Genomic DNA, 11,894 nt, shown 5'->3' on the forward strand with positions numbered 1-11,894 from the left:
GATATATTATGACATTAATGGGAATTCCTCCCACTTATGCTGATAACTTAGTCAAACTCAGCCTTATCACTTGTACACACACTTTGAAATTAGCTTGAGCTTCATGTAAATGTACAACGTGTACGTGTTAAAGTATGTCCAGGCTGTATTATGTTTATATTTCATAATTTATGTGGGTTATATGCAAAGTATTAAGGCATATTGTTTATTTAGGGAGAATAGAATACTTTTTTTATTTGGACTGATAATTATGCCATTGTCAGTCAATTATACAGCAGTTATTTGATATGCATGTACTGTGATGAGGGCAGTCATAAGGCAAATCTCCAACAGGTGTATTTCTATTTATATAGTATGTTAGAGAGACTTGTAGCTGTCTCACACATTGACGGTGTGTAGCACCTTGCCCAGATTGATGGCAATGAAAAACATAAAGGCACAAATATGCACAGATACTTATTTGTCATAAACATCTTTAACTAATTTCCTGAAAGTAGTTAATAGGTTCATATTGTAAATTTATTCTGCAACTTATTACCCTCGGCCGTTGCAGTCAAAAACATAATCTTACTGTTTATGGCATCTGTTCATGTAAGCACCCTCTAACAGCTGAGGGACATTACGCTCACCAGCCAATCCCGAGGTGTTACAACCTAATAAATAAGAAGTAGTGTTTGTCCGGCTGTAGAGAAAGACGAGGCAGAGCGGTGGAAAGGTGGGATACACTGCACATCAGTACTGTCACCTCCTAAGACATCACATCAGCTCCTGGACAGATAGACAGACAAACAGGCAGAATCCAGAGTGAGATGATAAGATTGATTTCATTGTATTCTATCCATGTTGAAGCTACGTATACTGAGAGTGAAGAATGCTCTGGTGCGAGAGTGTATGGCTGAGTTCTTGGGAACTTTCATCTTTCTGGTAAGTGACTTTTTATTATATTACTTGTATTGCCTTATTTTTTATTTTTGTTAAATCGGTCTACTTATTTGTGTTTTATTAATTGATGATATTTTTTTCATGAGCTCATGAAACATGAACAATATAGGTTGTGAATTCAGGCCTTATGTTTAAAAATAATTTTATCGATTTAAAAAAAAAACCTCTTGAAAAGTGAAAAAGACACATTAGAATTCCTACTGTCACTGCAAGCAGTGCCAAAGTTTGAAATATCATGAATATAATTGTTTACATAAATTAAGCAAAATGCAAACATTGTGTGAACGAATGTTTAGGACTCTGATCGAAAATGTATTTTACATATGACAAAGAAATTGAGGTTTAAGACATGTGGAGGCTGTTCTTTAAAAAAAATAGCAAACTGAAAATTTTAATACCACTATCATGAATCCTGGTGATGTGTCAATTTACAAAATGTTCCTACGACTATTCACTTAACAGAATATTCATATTTTTCTGTTCCTGTTTTCATTTAGTCATTTTACAGCAGTTCACTGTTTGTTTTTGCTTAGAGAGAAAGTCAGATCTATACAAAACATAAATGGATGAATAAACAAGATTAGGGCATCAAAAAAGATGTAAAGTTATGTTCATATATTTTCATAACCCATAAAATGAATTAATCAGCAAGATCCATTTCAGTTTACACAATTAATTATTCTACATGTCCTAATTTTACTGGCAATTTTTTCATCCAAATGCAAACCCTCTTTTTTACAGTAATTGTTCTGATTCCATATTAATGTTGCATTGACTTGTAATAAATGCACAATACAACAATGTTAATTATTAATTCATAGGCCCATAAAGTTTTTTTTTATGATTGTGTTTACTTGTATCTGTGGGGAGATCACAGCCATATTGTTGGTTACATGGTAAATTATGTAAGACATAGACAGTTTGATTACAAAGTCCATGTTTATGACAGGATTTAATTAATTACATGTCAATTTACTCACATGTCCTGACATCTCCTTCCACCTTATCTTGCTCTGTCCCCTTTCTTTGCCATGAAGTTTTTTGGGTTGTCTGCAGCAGCACAGGTAAAAACCAGCAGAGACCAGAAAGGCCAGTTTCTGTCAGTCAATATGGCCTTCTCTGTGGGCGTGATGTCAGCCATGTACCTCACCAAAGGCATCACAGGTAAAAATGAATGATCTGTGATCTTTTAATTTAACATGATGTTACACTCTCAACCAACACTGACAGATGAACAACAACAACAAAAATCCAACAGCACCTTTCAGTCAGCTGCCTCACACTGAATTGGGAGTTTTACTGCAGTTATTCACCGATATTAGCACTTCCAACTTTTCAAGGTGTTTCCTCTGACCAATATTTACCTAGATTACTGTAGTCCAGGTAGATTACAACTGTACAACTGTAATCTACGGAGGTATGGCTCCAACTAATCTCAGATTTCCTTACCTTCCAATCTATCTCACAATCATCACTTTTAACTTTCTCCTTCCTTTATTCTTCTCCCTCTCTGTTTCTCTGTAGGTTCCCATCTGAACCCAGCGGTGACTCTGAGTTTATGTGTTTTGGGGAAGGTGACCTGGGGAAAACTGGTGCCCTACTGCCTCGCCCAGCTGCTGGGGGCTTATGTGGCATCGGCACTCGTCTATCTGGTCTACTATGGTTTGTTTTTCTATCATCTCAGGTAATTATATCATCAACATGCATACTGTTTGTTTGTTTGACATTACCTCTGTATCTATCAAGATGCCATAATGGAGTTCAGCGGAGGCGTTTTGACTGTATACGGTCAAAATGAGACAGCATCTATATTTGCCACATATCCCTCAGAATACTTGACTTTGGGCAGAAGTTTCCTTGACCAGGTGAGCAGGATGATGTGGGATGTGTCTTCATTCAGATCAGTACTTTTGCAGATGTTTCTGTACTGAACTCGTGATTAAGTTTATAAATTTGCATTTCATTAGGTAGTGGGCACTGGCATGCTGATGTTGTGCACCCTGTGTTTGGATGAAAAGAGGAACACCCCCGCTCCCTCTGAACTCATTCCTGCTATAGTGGCAGTGGTCCTCCTTGGGATCTCCATGTCAATGTCAGCTAACTGTGGTGCTGCAATAAATCCTGCTCGGGACCTGGGGCCTCGCCTTTTTACGCTAACAGCAGGCTGGGGCACAGAGGTCTTCACGTAAGTATATTATCTGACATATATAGTGCACATGCACAGCATCAAACACAATTTTCTAGTCAGGTAACATAAGAATGGATATTTCTGTAAATATTTTGAGGCTGGCCTTAAAAGCTGCACAATTCATTCAAACTGTTGTCATGACATCATTAAATAAAATTTGTTTTCCATTGTTGTATGTTTTTAACCTTGTGTCTCTCAGAAAATCACATATGTCAGAGGTTATCAGAACAGTTTTCTGAGTGCTCAACAAAACATGAAGTGTCAGCTTGTTACATGCAGAACATCTGATTAAGATCTGCTGCTGGTTCAACCTGTGGCTGCATATGATCTTATGATCCTTTGACTTCTCCAAAAATACTCACCGTAGATCTTATCTCGCATCACAGGGACACTCAGCCTTGACATAATATCTCAGTGTAAAGCCGAAACGGATGTGTTAAAAAAAAAAGCATCTTATCCTGTAGTGTTTCCTTTACGCCTTCTACCTCTGGTTGGGGCTCCACTGCTTGATATTTGTCCATTTTTATCAACTGCTTGGTAACTTTATGTTAAATTTTGTTTGGTAGCTACACAAAAGGGATCACTAGACCTTGTTTTCTCTGGATGTGAGTTGTTAAACCTGAAATTAAAACTTTTAGCTAAAAAAAAAAATGCTTAAAAGCAGTGTCTAATAATTTTCTTTTGTTTTGTCACTGTGGAAAAATCCATGTTATGGTATATATAAATATAGAAAATACAAAAATATTAGTACAAGCCATTTTAATGAGATGTTGACCAACAAACCTGCACTGTATACTTGAACCTTTTTGTCCCATTCATTTGGGGGTTTGTTCTCCAGGTGTTACAACTACTGGTTCTGGGTCCCCCTGGTGGCTCCACCTATCGGAGGTATTATAGGTTCTTTGATGTATTTGGTCTTCATCGACTGGCAGCTGCCTGACTCAGACTCCACTGAGACCCCCCCCACTCTCGTCACCATCAGTGACAAAATCAAGCAGCCAGCACCCACAAGGAAAAAAGGAGACGAGTTAAAGACTACACATTTCTAAATGTTACTGTAATGAAAATGTGTCCCAAAAGGCTGCTTGTTTTAATGTACTTACATTGTGTCATTTCAATCTACACATTTTCAGTTTTGTAAAAAGAAAATTCCTTGACTTTTGGTTATTTGTGGAAAGAAAATAATTATTTTTATATGCATGTATTTCTTTCATATGCTACTTTGTTGTGTTTTTTTTTTATATTTTACACACACTGGTTCCGGGGAGAGGGCCCACTTCCTTGTCTCATGCTGGTAGTATTTGAATGTGCTGTCATAAGCCTGTTAGGGCTTGTTCTGTAAGGAGAAGAGGGTTAAATCGGGGACCCTCTTTAGAAAACTCTGCTCTCCAACATCTGCATCTACATCAAGATTGTCAGTCGTTTCATCAGTGTTTTAGATTGCTTCGGTCTCTTGAGTCCATCTGGAATACACTTAAAAGAAGATTGTGAAACAGGTTGATGACAAGTAGAGTAATAACGTGTTTGAACCTTAAAGCATGTTCAAAAAGGTGACGCTGTATTAAATTTCTGCCCTGTGACATTGACATGGTCACAAACTATATGTGGCATTAATCTATATGCACTTTGGAGGTCCCTGTATACTGAAACCAGACCCAGGTTCAACCACAGACTTATTGTCAGGCTCTTACTTGCTCTAATTTACACTTTTGATAAAGATAATTAGAATTGTCAAGTCTTTGAGCAGGTTTTCAAGTCTCACTCTGACCTGGTGATCGGGATATGACGACACTTCTTGCATTTTAAAATTGTCCAAAGTGTCTCAAATCCACAGAGTTGCAAGGTTGTTCATTTTTAATGAAAAAAAATTGGTGTTTTTTTTCAGGTTGAAATTTAAAAAAAAGATCTGGGGGCTTTATGGGTTAATCGTAAGACTATGTGTTATGTGTCAGTACACTTCTATTTAGTAGCCTTCATGTTAGTTCACTTGTATAGGGCATGAATTTTGTCAGGGCATTGTTGTCTGAAACCACACACTGCTGTTGTGCACTTACTGGAAATGACCGTAACATTTAAATGCATCACTGGCCAACATATGATGGCTTTGTTTGGTTGTATTACCTCAATATGAACATATTTTTGCACCCCATTGCACCATCTGGCTACTCAGTGCGCTGCATGTTTCCATACAATTTTGAGCACACATATGCACTCAAAATAGCAAGTACAATAAGTGCACTAAGAGCTTGTGCAGTAGGTTGTTGCAAGGTACTCATAATATTCATACGTTTAAATATTCAAACATTTAAACATTTCTGGCAATAGATCAGACCGCCATTTGTGTCCATTTCTGGGAGAAAACATACCTGGATACTGCATTGACAGCAACGGAGAATCGGAGGAAGTTGAGAATTTTCTCCAAACTTCTGCTTCAGACTAACCGGTTTAAATAATAACGATATGCCAAAGAGTGGCTGTGTAGTTAGTTGCACCAACAATGATGTGAAAAACACTTATCTCAGATTTTTTTTTTTTTTTCCCCTGTCATGTCATATAAATGATCCTGATAGAAGGGCTTTATGGCACCACTCTACAAGGGAAGACTTAAGTGACCTGACCAAGGAGGGATCAAATTAAACTTTTTTTTTTTTTTTTTTTTAATCTATCCAGTGTGTTCAATGGCAGGCAGAGTGGCAATACTGTCCCTAGACATAGTGCCGTGTTGTCACTTTTAACGTAATTTTGATCCGGTGGTATAAAGCGGATTGGTTTTGTACTATTTTACATTGAGCTCCTTGGCGCGAGTCGTTCGTTTCCTCCCAAAAGGGGGCGGGGACGGACTGAAAGCCAAAAATTCCCAGACGCGCTTATCTGTTGAAGGTCGCCATGGCGACGAGGCGGAAGAGAAGGGACCACCAACCTATTTTCAAACTGTTGAAATTAGCGGCAGAGGAAACTGCAGTTTCTGGAAAATGCTGCACTAAACCTTTAAGTTGTGGCAACACCAGCGTTTGTTTTACAGTAACAACAACCGCTGCTGGATAGAAGCCACTGATACGTTTATTGTGTGTGGAACAGGGTACGAAAATGTTGTTTATTTTTAAGTCAAACAACCAAACACAGTTGGCCGATGTTTTAGGCGGGTGATGCGTTCAAATGTCGCGGTTGACATTTCTGGTAAGCGCAACACGGCCGTGTTTGATTTGAGATAACACTACTCTGCCGATGTTTAATCACTATGAAAGTCGGTGCATTACATGTACAGTGAGCTTATTGACGGAAGAACGCGAGCCTGTACTTCTCTGCTCCACAACAATATCATAAGGAGATGTCAACATGGTGGCTACAAGCAATCAAACTAACAATTTAGTTTCGGCTGTTCCACTACTGGAGCAGCAGCGGTCGTCAGGTAAGACTGCACTAGATAACACAGCAAAATAAGCTTATTTTCCATCTGATTTCTCTCTGAACTTCTGTTTGTTAGTACTGATGGGTCTCTCTGCCTGATTTTAAACAACTTTACCTCCCTGATCTACAGGACAGGGGGCGGGAGGGGGGAATAATGCACACATATGTAATTTCATAGAGCTCCATTATAATTGTAGATGTCAATGAAGTATACGTTTCTGTGTTTAAAGATCCCCTCCAGACAAATTACCTGGTTCATTTAGTTTTTATAATTACACCTTGCTTAAAAATCCAGAATCTATGAATATCCAAATATTTTTCAACTTCAAAAGTTTAACTCATGGGTACAAGATGCCTCATAAATCACTGAAAGTTCTTTCTCAAATCATGTGCAATGCAGGTTTCAAATTTTGTCACACTGCTGTAGGTTTCCTGTTGGACCAGGACCCTTGAAGTCACAAATCCTGCTTGCAGGTACCTTAGAAGAGCACAGAGAAACTTTTCACTTTTAACAACTTGAAAACAGCCAATGTCATACTTAACATCATTTTGTATAGTGAGTGTCAAACCTATCCTATATACAAGACTAATCTTTGTTCTCCAACATTTAATCTGTGGAATAAGTTAAATTATTACCATCTGGTGAACAGGTGTCCCTCTTTATCTGGGAATTCAGAGCATTTTCATCCCTTGTCCCGTGTCCCACATATTGGAATAATGTCCCACATTGTGATTGCCACATCTTTTCAAACACTGCATCTAAAATCTAGAAATACAGCCTCAACAACGACATTCCCACTGAAACTCAAAGATGATTCTCAGACAGATGAAGTAACAGCAGCTGAATTAACTCACGTTTACAACACTTTGCATCTCTCTCATAATCATACAGGTCAGCAGACTGTGGTAGTAAGCTGGCACTGCATAAGACCATTTACTGTGAAACATAAGCTTCCTCTATTCTACTGCAATTACTTAATGTGGTAATTTGGAAAGCTGCATTAAAACAAAAATATATTTGTTTAATCCTTAGAATCCTCAAGGCCTAACCTGTAAATTGCATTGTATATTGTTTGTATTTCTAAAATGGATAGACATCAACATTTTATATACAGTATGGTTAAATATATATATATACATATACATATTTTTTTTTATTTTTTTATTTTTTTCATGGTGTTGGTGTTTCAGCCTTGAACAGTGAACAGATGTTGGAGGAGATAATGCTGACAGAGCAGTAGAGGGCGGTGTGACACAAACGAAAAAAAAAAAAAAAACTGCTAACGATCATGGCAAGGGTTGTATTCAGGCTGTTTTAACAGCGAAGAATATTACAATATAAAGTGTTGGATGCACAAACATTTCACCACAGGTTTAAATCAGCCTCAGACTAATGTTTTAGAAGTTGCGTTTTCCAAGCAAACACGCATTAAACACCACTGTGCTGACCACAATGTTAGATTCTCAGCAAATGTGCTTCCTGAGTGCAGGAAGTTCAGATGGAGGTGGAGAAGGTGATGGAGGTGCAACCCCTCCTCCTCCTCCTCCCCCTGTAGTCGAAGCCAAACCCTCCCTCACCTCTACACGGTGTTTGCAGCGCGTCCCTGGTGCCTGTCTCACCCTCCCACCTCAGCGGCCTCACATCATCCCGTGGCCAGCGTCGCCTCCAATTCAAGCCCGAAAACCTCACAATGACCTCGGCTAGAGGAGCAGCGAGGATGCCTCCACCATAAACCTATTTATAACGCCAACTAGAAAAGGTAGGAGCGGTGGTTGCTGCTGCGCCCTCCACATCATGTGTAGCCAGCCGATGTACTGCTTCAGTCTTACTTTATCAGCTGGAAATATTGACGTGTGTCTCGGTTTTCATTGTGAGGTGTTCAGCTCTTATTACTGCACCAATGTGATTTACTTTAAAGCTGCTCACTTCCTACAGTATATATGCTACAGATCGTTTCAGGGTTTTTTAAACCTCCCACCTCGGTCGTAAAGAAGTTTGATATTAGTTATAACATTTTACAAACTCAGGGAAAGTTACTGAGGTCACTGTGGCGACTTCAGATATAAATGGTACAGTTACAGCATTTACCGCAATGGATGTTAAAGCAGACTATGGACTTTTATGGTTTATAATTACATTATTACTTACGAAATGTACAGACTGCCTTCAGAATATCGTGGCTTAACTTGTTTAGGATTTTTACTCTGTTGTTCTTTTCTCTCGTGCAAATCAGGTAAACTACAATGTTCAATTCAATGTGATCTCATTTAGATATCACAAAAATGTGTATATATTAACCACAGGGAAGTAATAACTCCCCTAAATTTACCCAATTTATTATTATAATATATATATGATTATGAGTTAAATGTGTAGAGCCTATGTGAAGCAGACCACGCCAGACATGGGAAATTATTAAAATTAGCAATAATAATCAAAATAAAAGACAACATTTTATTTTCTATTACTGTAGCAGAGACATCAGCATATCTATAAATTGAACTTATTCTTATAAAATGTAAAACCTTCTTTCAGAGCAGCTCAATTACATGATAGCTAAAGTTTGTTAGTCTACTTTTTGTTATAAATCACCTTATGAACATCACCGCGCTGATCTACAGTAATCTTGTTGTTCATTTGAATATGATCTCTTGCAGCTCCTACAAAACTATATTAGTATTTGTTTTGGTAATATGTAGAAGAAGATTATACGGTAATTTAATTACTCCTCAGCAGACAATAAGCTTGTCTTCATCAAGTGCATACTGGTTGAGTTCTTGTAGTCTTATCATATTAATAATAATAGTCTGATTTAGTGGCTCATGTTTACAGGATTTAGATTTAGTATAATTAGAGTTGACCATGTTACATCAGAGATGACCCTGTAAAATGCTGTTCTCTGAATAGATAAGTTACACAGGGACACACTGAGAACAACTCTTGTTTTGAAAATATAATTTCAAAACAAGACATCCTCCCAGGAAATACATTAAATCTAGGCTGGAAATTTAGTTATTTAATTTCTCCTCAAGAAATTTACAGCCTGTCCTAAGTGCAGGTCAATTACATGAGGACATACCTTTGTTAGAGTTATTTTCTCATCATTTGATGGTTCAGTTTGGCGTTCTGTGCTTCCTTATGAAAATAACCAAAGTGGCTTACAGCAGTCTTGTAGTTGTATTATGGTATGCAGATGTACCAAAACATTTTACATAAATATGGGATATTTAACACACCTGTAAAATGTACTCCACAGCATTTACCAAGCTAAAGCGGCACTTGTATGGTACCATGATGTCATATAGCCATTCTCCTAAATACATCCCACAAGAGGTTAGGTTAGGTTAGGTTAGGTTAGGTTAGGTTAGGTTAGGTTAGGTTAGGTTAGGTTAGGTAGTTACTTTATTAACTAGGGTTATATACATTAACTTATCTATCCATCTATCCATCTATACATTTATTTTTATTCTCAAGAAGGGAATGACCTGCCTTCAGTGCAGTGACCTTAATGACTTAACAAGTTTAGTGTTATCCTCCTGTATATCAGCTTTTAGTGTTTGAGGAGATTAACAAACGGTCACCAATAAGATCTGCTAACACTGATAAAACGTGAGTTTTATGTGCACTATGCATGTTTTTCTTTATAAGGTGAGAGGCACTTTGCAGGTGGTGTTCAAGTTCAAAGCAACATATTTTTATTATGGATTTTTGGCACTCCAAATCCTCTAAAACGTCAGCCAGACTCCAGTGAGAGAGATGAAAGGAATTCGGCCCAGAGGCCAAGCAAGGTGCTCAGATACTCAGCGTGTCCCTGGTGTTTCTCATTTGCCCAGCTGCCACACATCATTCCATAAGAGCACTGGAGGTCTTTGGGGTTTTACAAGATGCCAGCCACAGATCGAGAGTGGAGAGAGGGAGGGATGTGACACCTGAAAGACTGAAGAGAGGTGTGACAACATGGCAAACAACTTTCATTGTCTAAAGTCTATTAGATGGATAAATAAGTAGTGTATCATGCGGGGAGAAAGCATGCAAGTGTGTATGGCAGGGGAAGAGATAAGGCTTGAAACTGTAACTGAAAGCTGATCGGTCCAAAGGCAGAGCAGCTCCTTCTCAGGAGTATTGATTGGATGCTCGCTGCCTCGAGTCCCTCCATATTCTTTGTATTTTGTAGTATGCACTAGAGCCAATACAAAGATGTATAATGCCTCACCTCTGCAGCCTCATCTGTCATCCTGCCTTTCAGCTTTTGTACTTAGCTGAGATAAAACACAGTGAGTAAAAGCCGCGAGGTGTATAATATTAACAGGTCAGCATAAATGAAGAGGAGACACATGCATAAAGGAAAGTGAGAAGACAATAGATGAGGGGAGCGGTGGAAGAGACAAGAGGAGAAGATGTTTTGGTGTGCTGTGCAGGCAAAAAAAATGCTGCTCCATTACTCCCTCTCATCCACTATAGGAGGAGACTGACAGTGCATCTGGCCCACGCCACCAGTCCCCAGACAGTGTGCCACAGAGACAGATGCAGCTCTCTGCTGAATGTCATTTCCTCATTATGGCTCTATTAGACCAGAGATGGCCTGGTGCGTGTGCCCTGTTATGCAGCGGTTTTAATGCCTGACTGATTTTCACTTCTCCATTGTGAGCACAAATAAATGTTTTCTACTGTCTCAAACTCTGCATGATCATTGTGTGGTCTAAAACAAAGAGAGCTGTTTCTCTTTCAGGTCTTTATACATATGCTTTTATCGTTCTCATTTCACATTTTCCTTTTCCTGCTCTGAAACGACTTAAGCTCTTCTTTTCCTTGGCAGACAGTCCCATGGGATATAGCAGAGGGACGCCAGCAGAGTGGAGATGTTCAGAAAGAAGCCTCCTACAGGTAGGCACCTGACATGAAACACATTTATCAACTGTTAATTTAAACTAGTTTCCTTATAGTGTTTGTGGTCCTGGTGGCTAAATGGTGATAAAAGGGAAAAGATGGGTATCTCTCCAGAGTCTCACTTTTGACCTTGTGTTAATGAGAGAATTAGAGATTGGACTATAGTTGAAGTGTACTTAACCAAATGAACATACATGTACAGTTTAAATGCACACAAGAAATATGGAGGATAGATTTGAATCTGATTGTCCAAACCAAGTCTTAAATTGTTCAGGGATGCATTATGAGCATGCTGAGCAAAAGTCTAAATTTGCGTGTGTTTATCCCACATACAATAACAATATGTGTGCAGCAACCTTTAGACTTTTATGATCTACTGCACTATAATTATTAAATATGCTAAGAGGCACATGTCCGGTCAAACAGTGTCATCACTGGTGAACACTGAAAAGAATAGCTTTCTCTTCT

The 11,894-nt window shown here is 38.5% G+C and overlaps 1 protein-coding gene across 1 annotated transcript; it reads left to right on the forward strand.

Moving 5' to 3' along the window:
- The first annotated feature begins 840 nt into the window (after positions 1-840).
- aqp10a (aquaporin 10a) lies at positions 841-4,183 on the forward strand. Its single transcript, XM_069139380.1, has 6 exons — positions 841-924; positions 1,980-2,106; positions 2,467-2,604; positions 2,689-2,807; positions 2,910-3,127; positions 3,969-4,183. Exons 1-6 carry the CDS (start codon positions 841-843, stop codon positions 4,177-4,179), a joined length of 897 nt encoding a protein of 298 aa, XP_068995481.1. The 3' UTR covers positions 4,180-4,183.
- Positions 4,184-11,894: the final 7,711 nt, after the last annotated feature.

This window comes from Embiotoca jacksoni, unplaced genomic scaffold (assembly GCF_022577435.1).
Source record: "Embiotoca jacksoni isolate LCO1_2020_lvr unplaced genomic scaffold, fEmbJac1.0.p SCAF_11, whole genome shotgun sequence".
Classification (NCBI taxonomy): domain Eukaryota; kingdom Metazoa; phylum Chordata; class Actinopteri; family Embiotocidae; genus Embiotoca; species Embiotoca jacksoni.

Excerpts from the sequence above, each read along its gene's own strand:
- aqp10a (XM_069139380.1), top strand. The coding sequence starts at position 841 with ATGTTGAAGCTACGTATACTGAGAGTGAAGAATGCTCTGGTGCGAGAG. Across the intron at positions 2,107-2,466 it reads CCTCACCAAAGGCATCACAG|GTTCCCATCTGAACCCAGCG; the intron begins GTAAAAATGAAT and ends GTTTCTCTGTAG. Across the intron at positions 2,605-2,688 it reads CGTCTATCTGGTCTACTATG|ATGCCATAATGGAGTTCAGC; the intron begins GTTTGTTTTTCT and ends GTATCTATCAAG.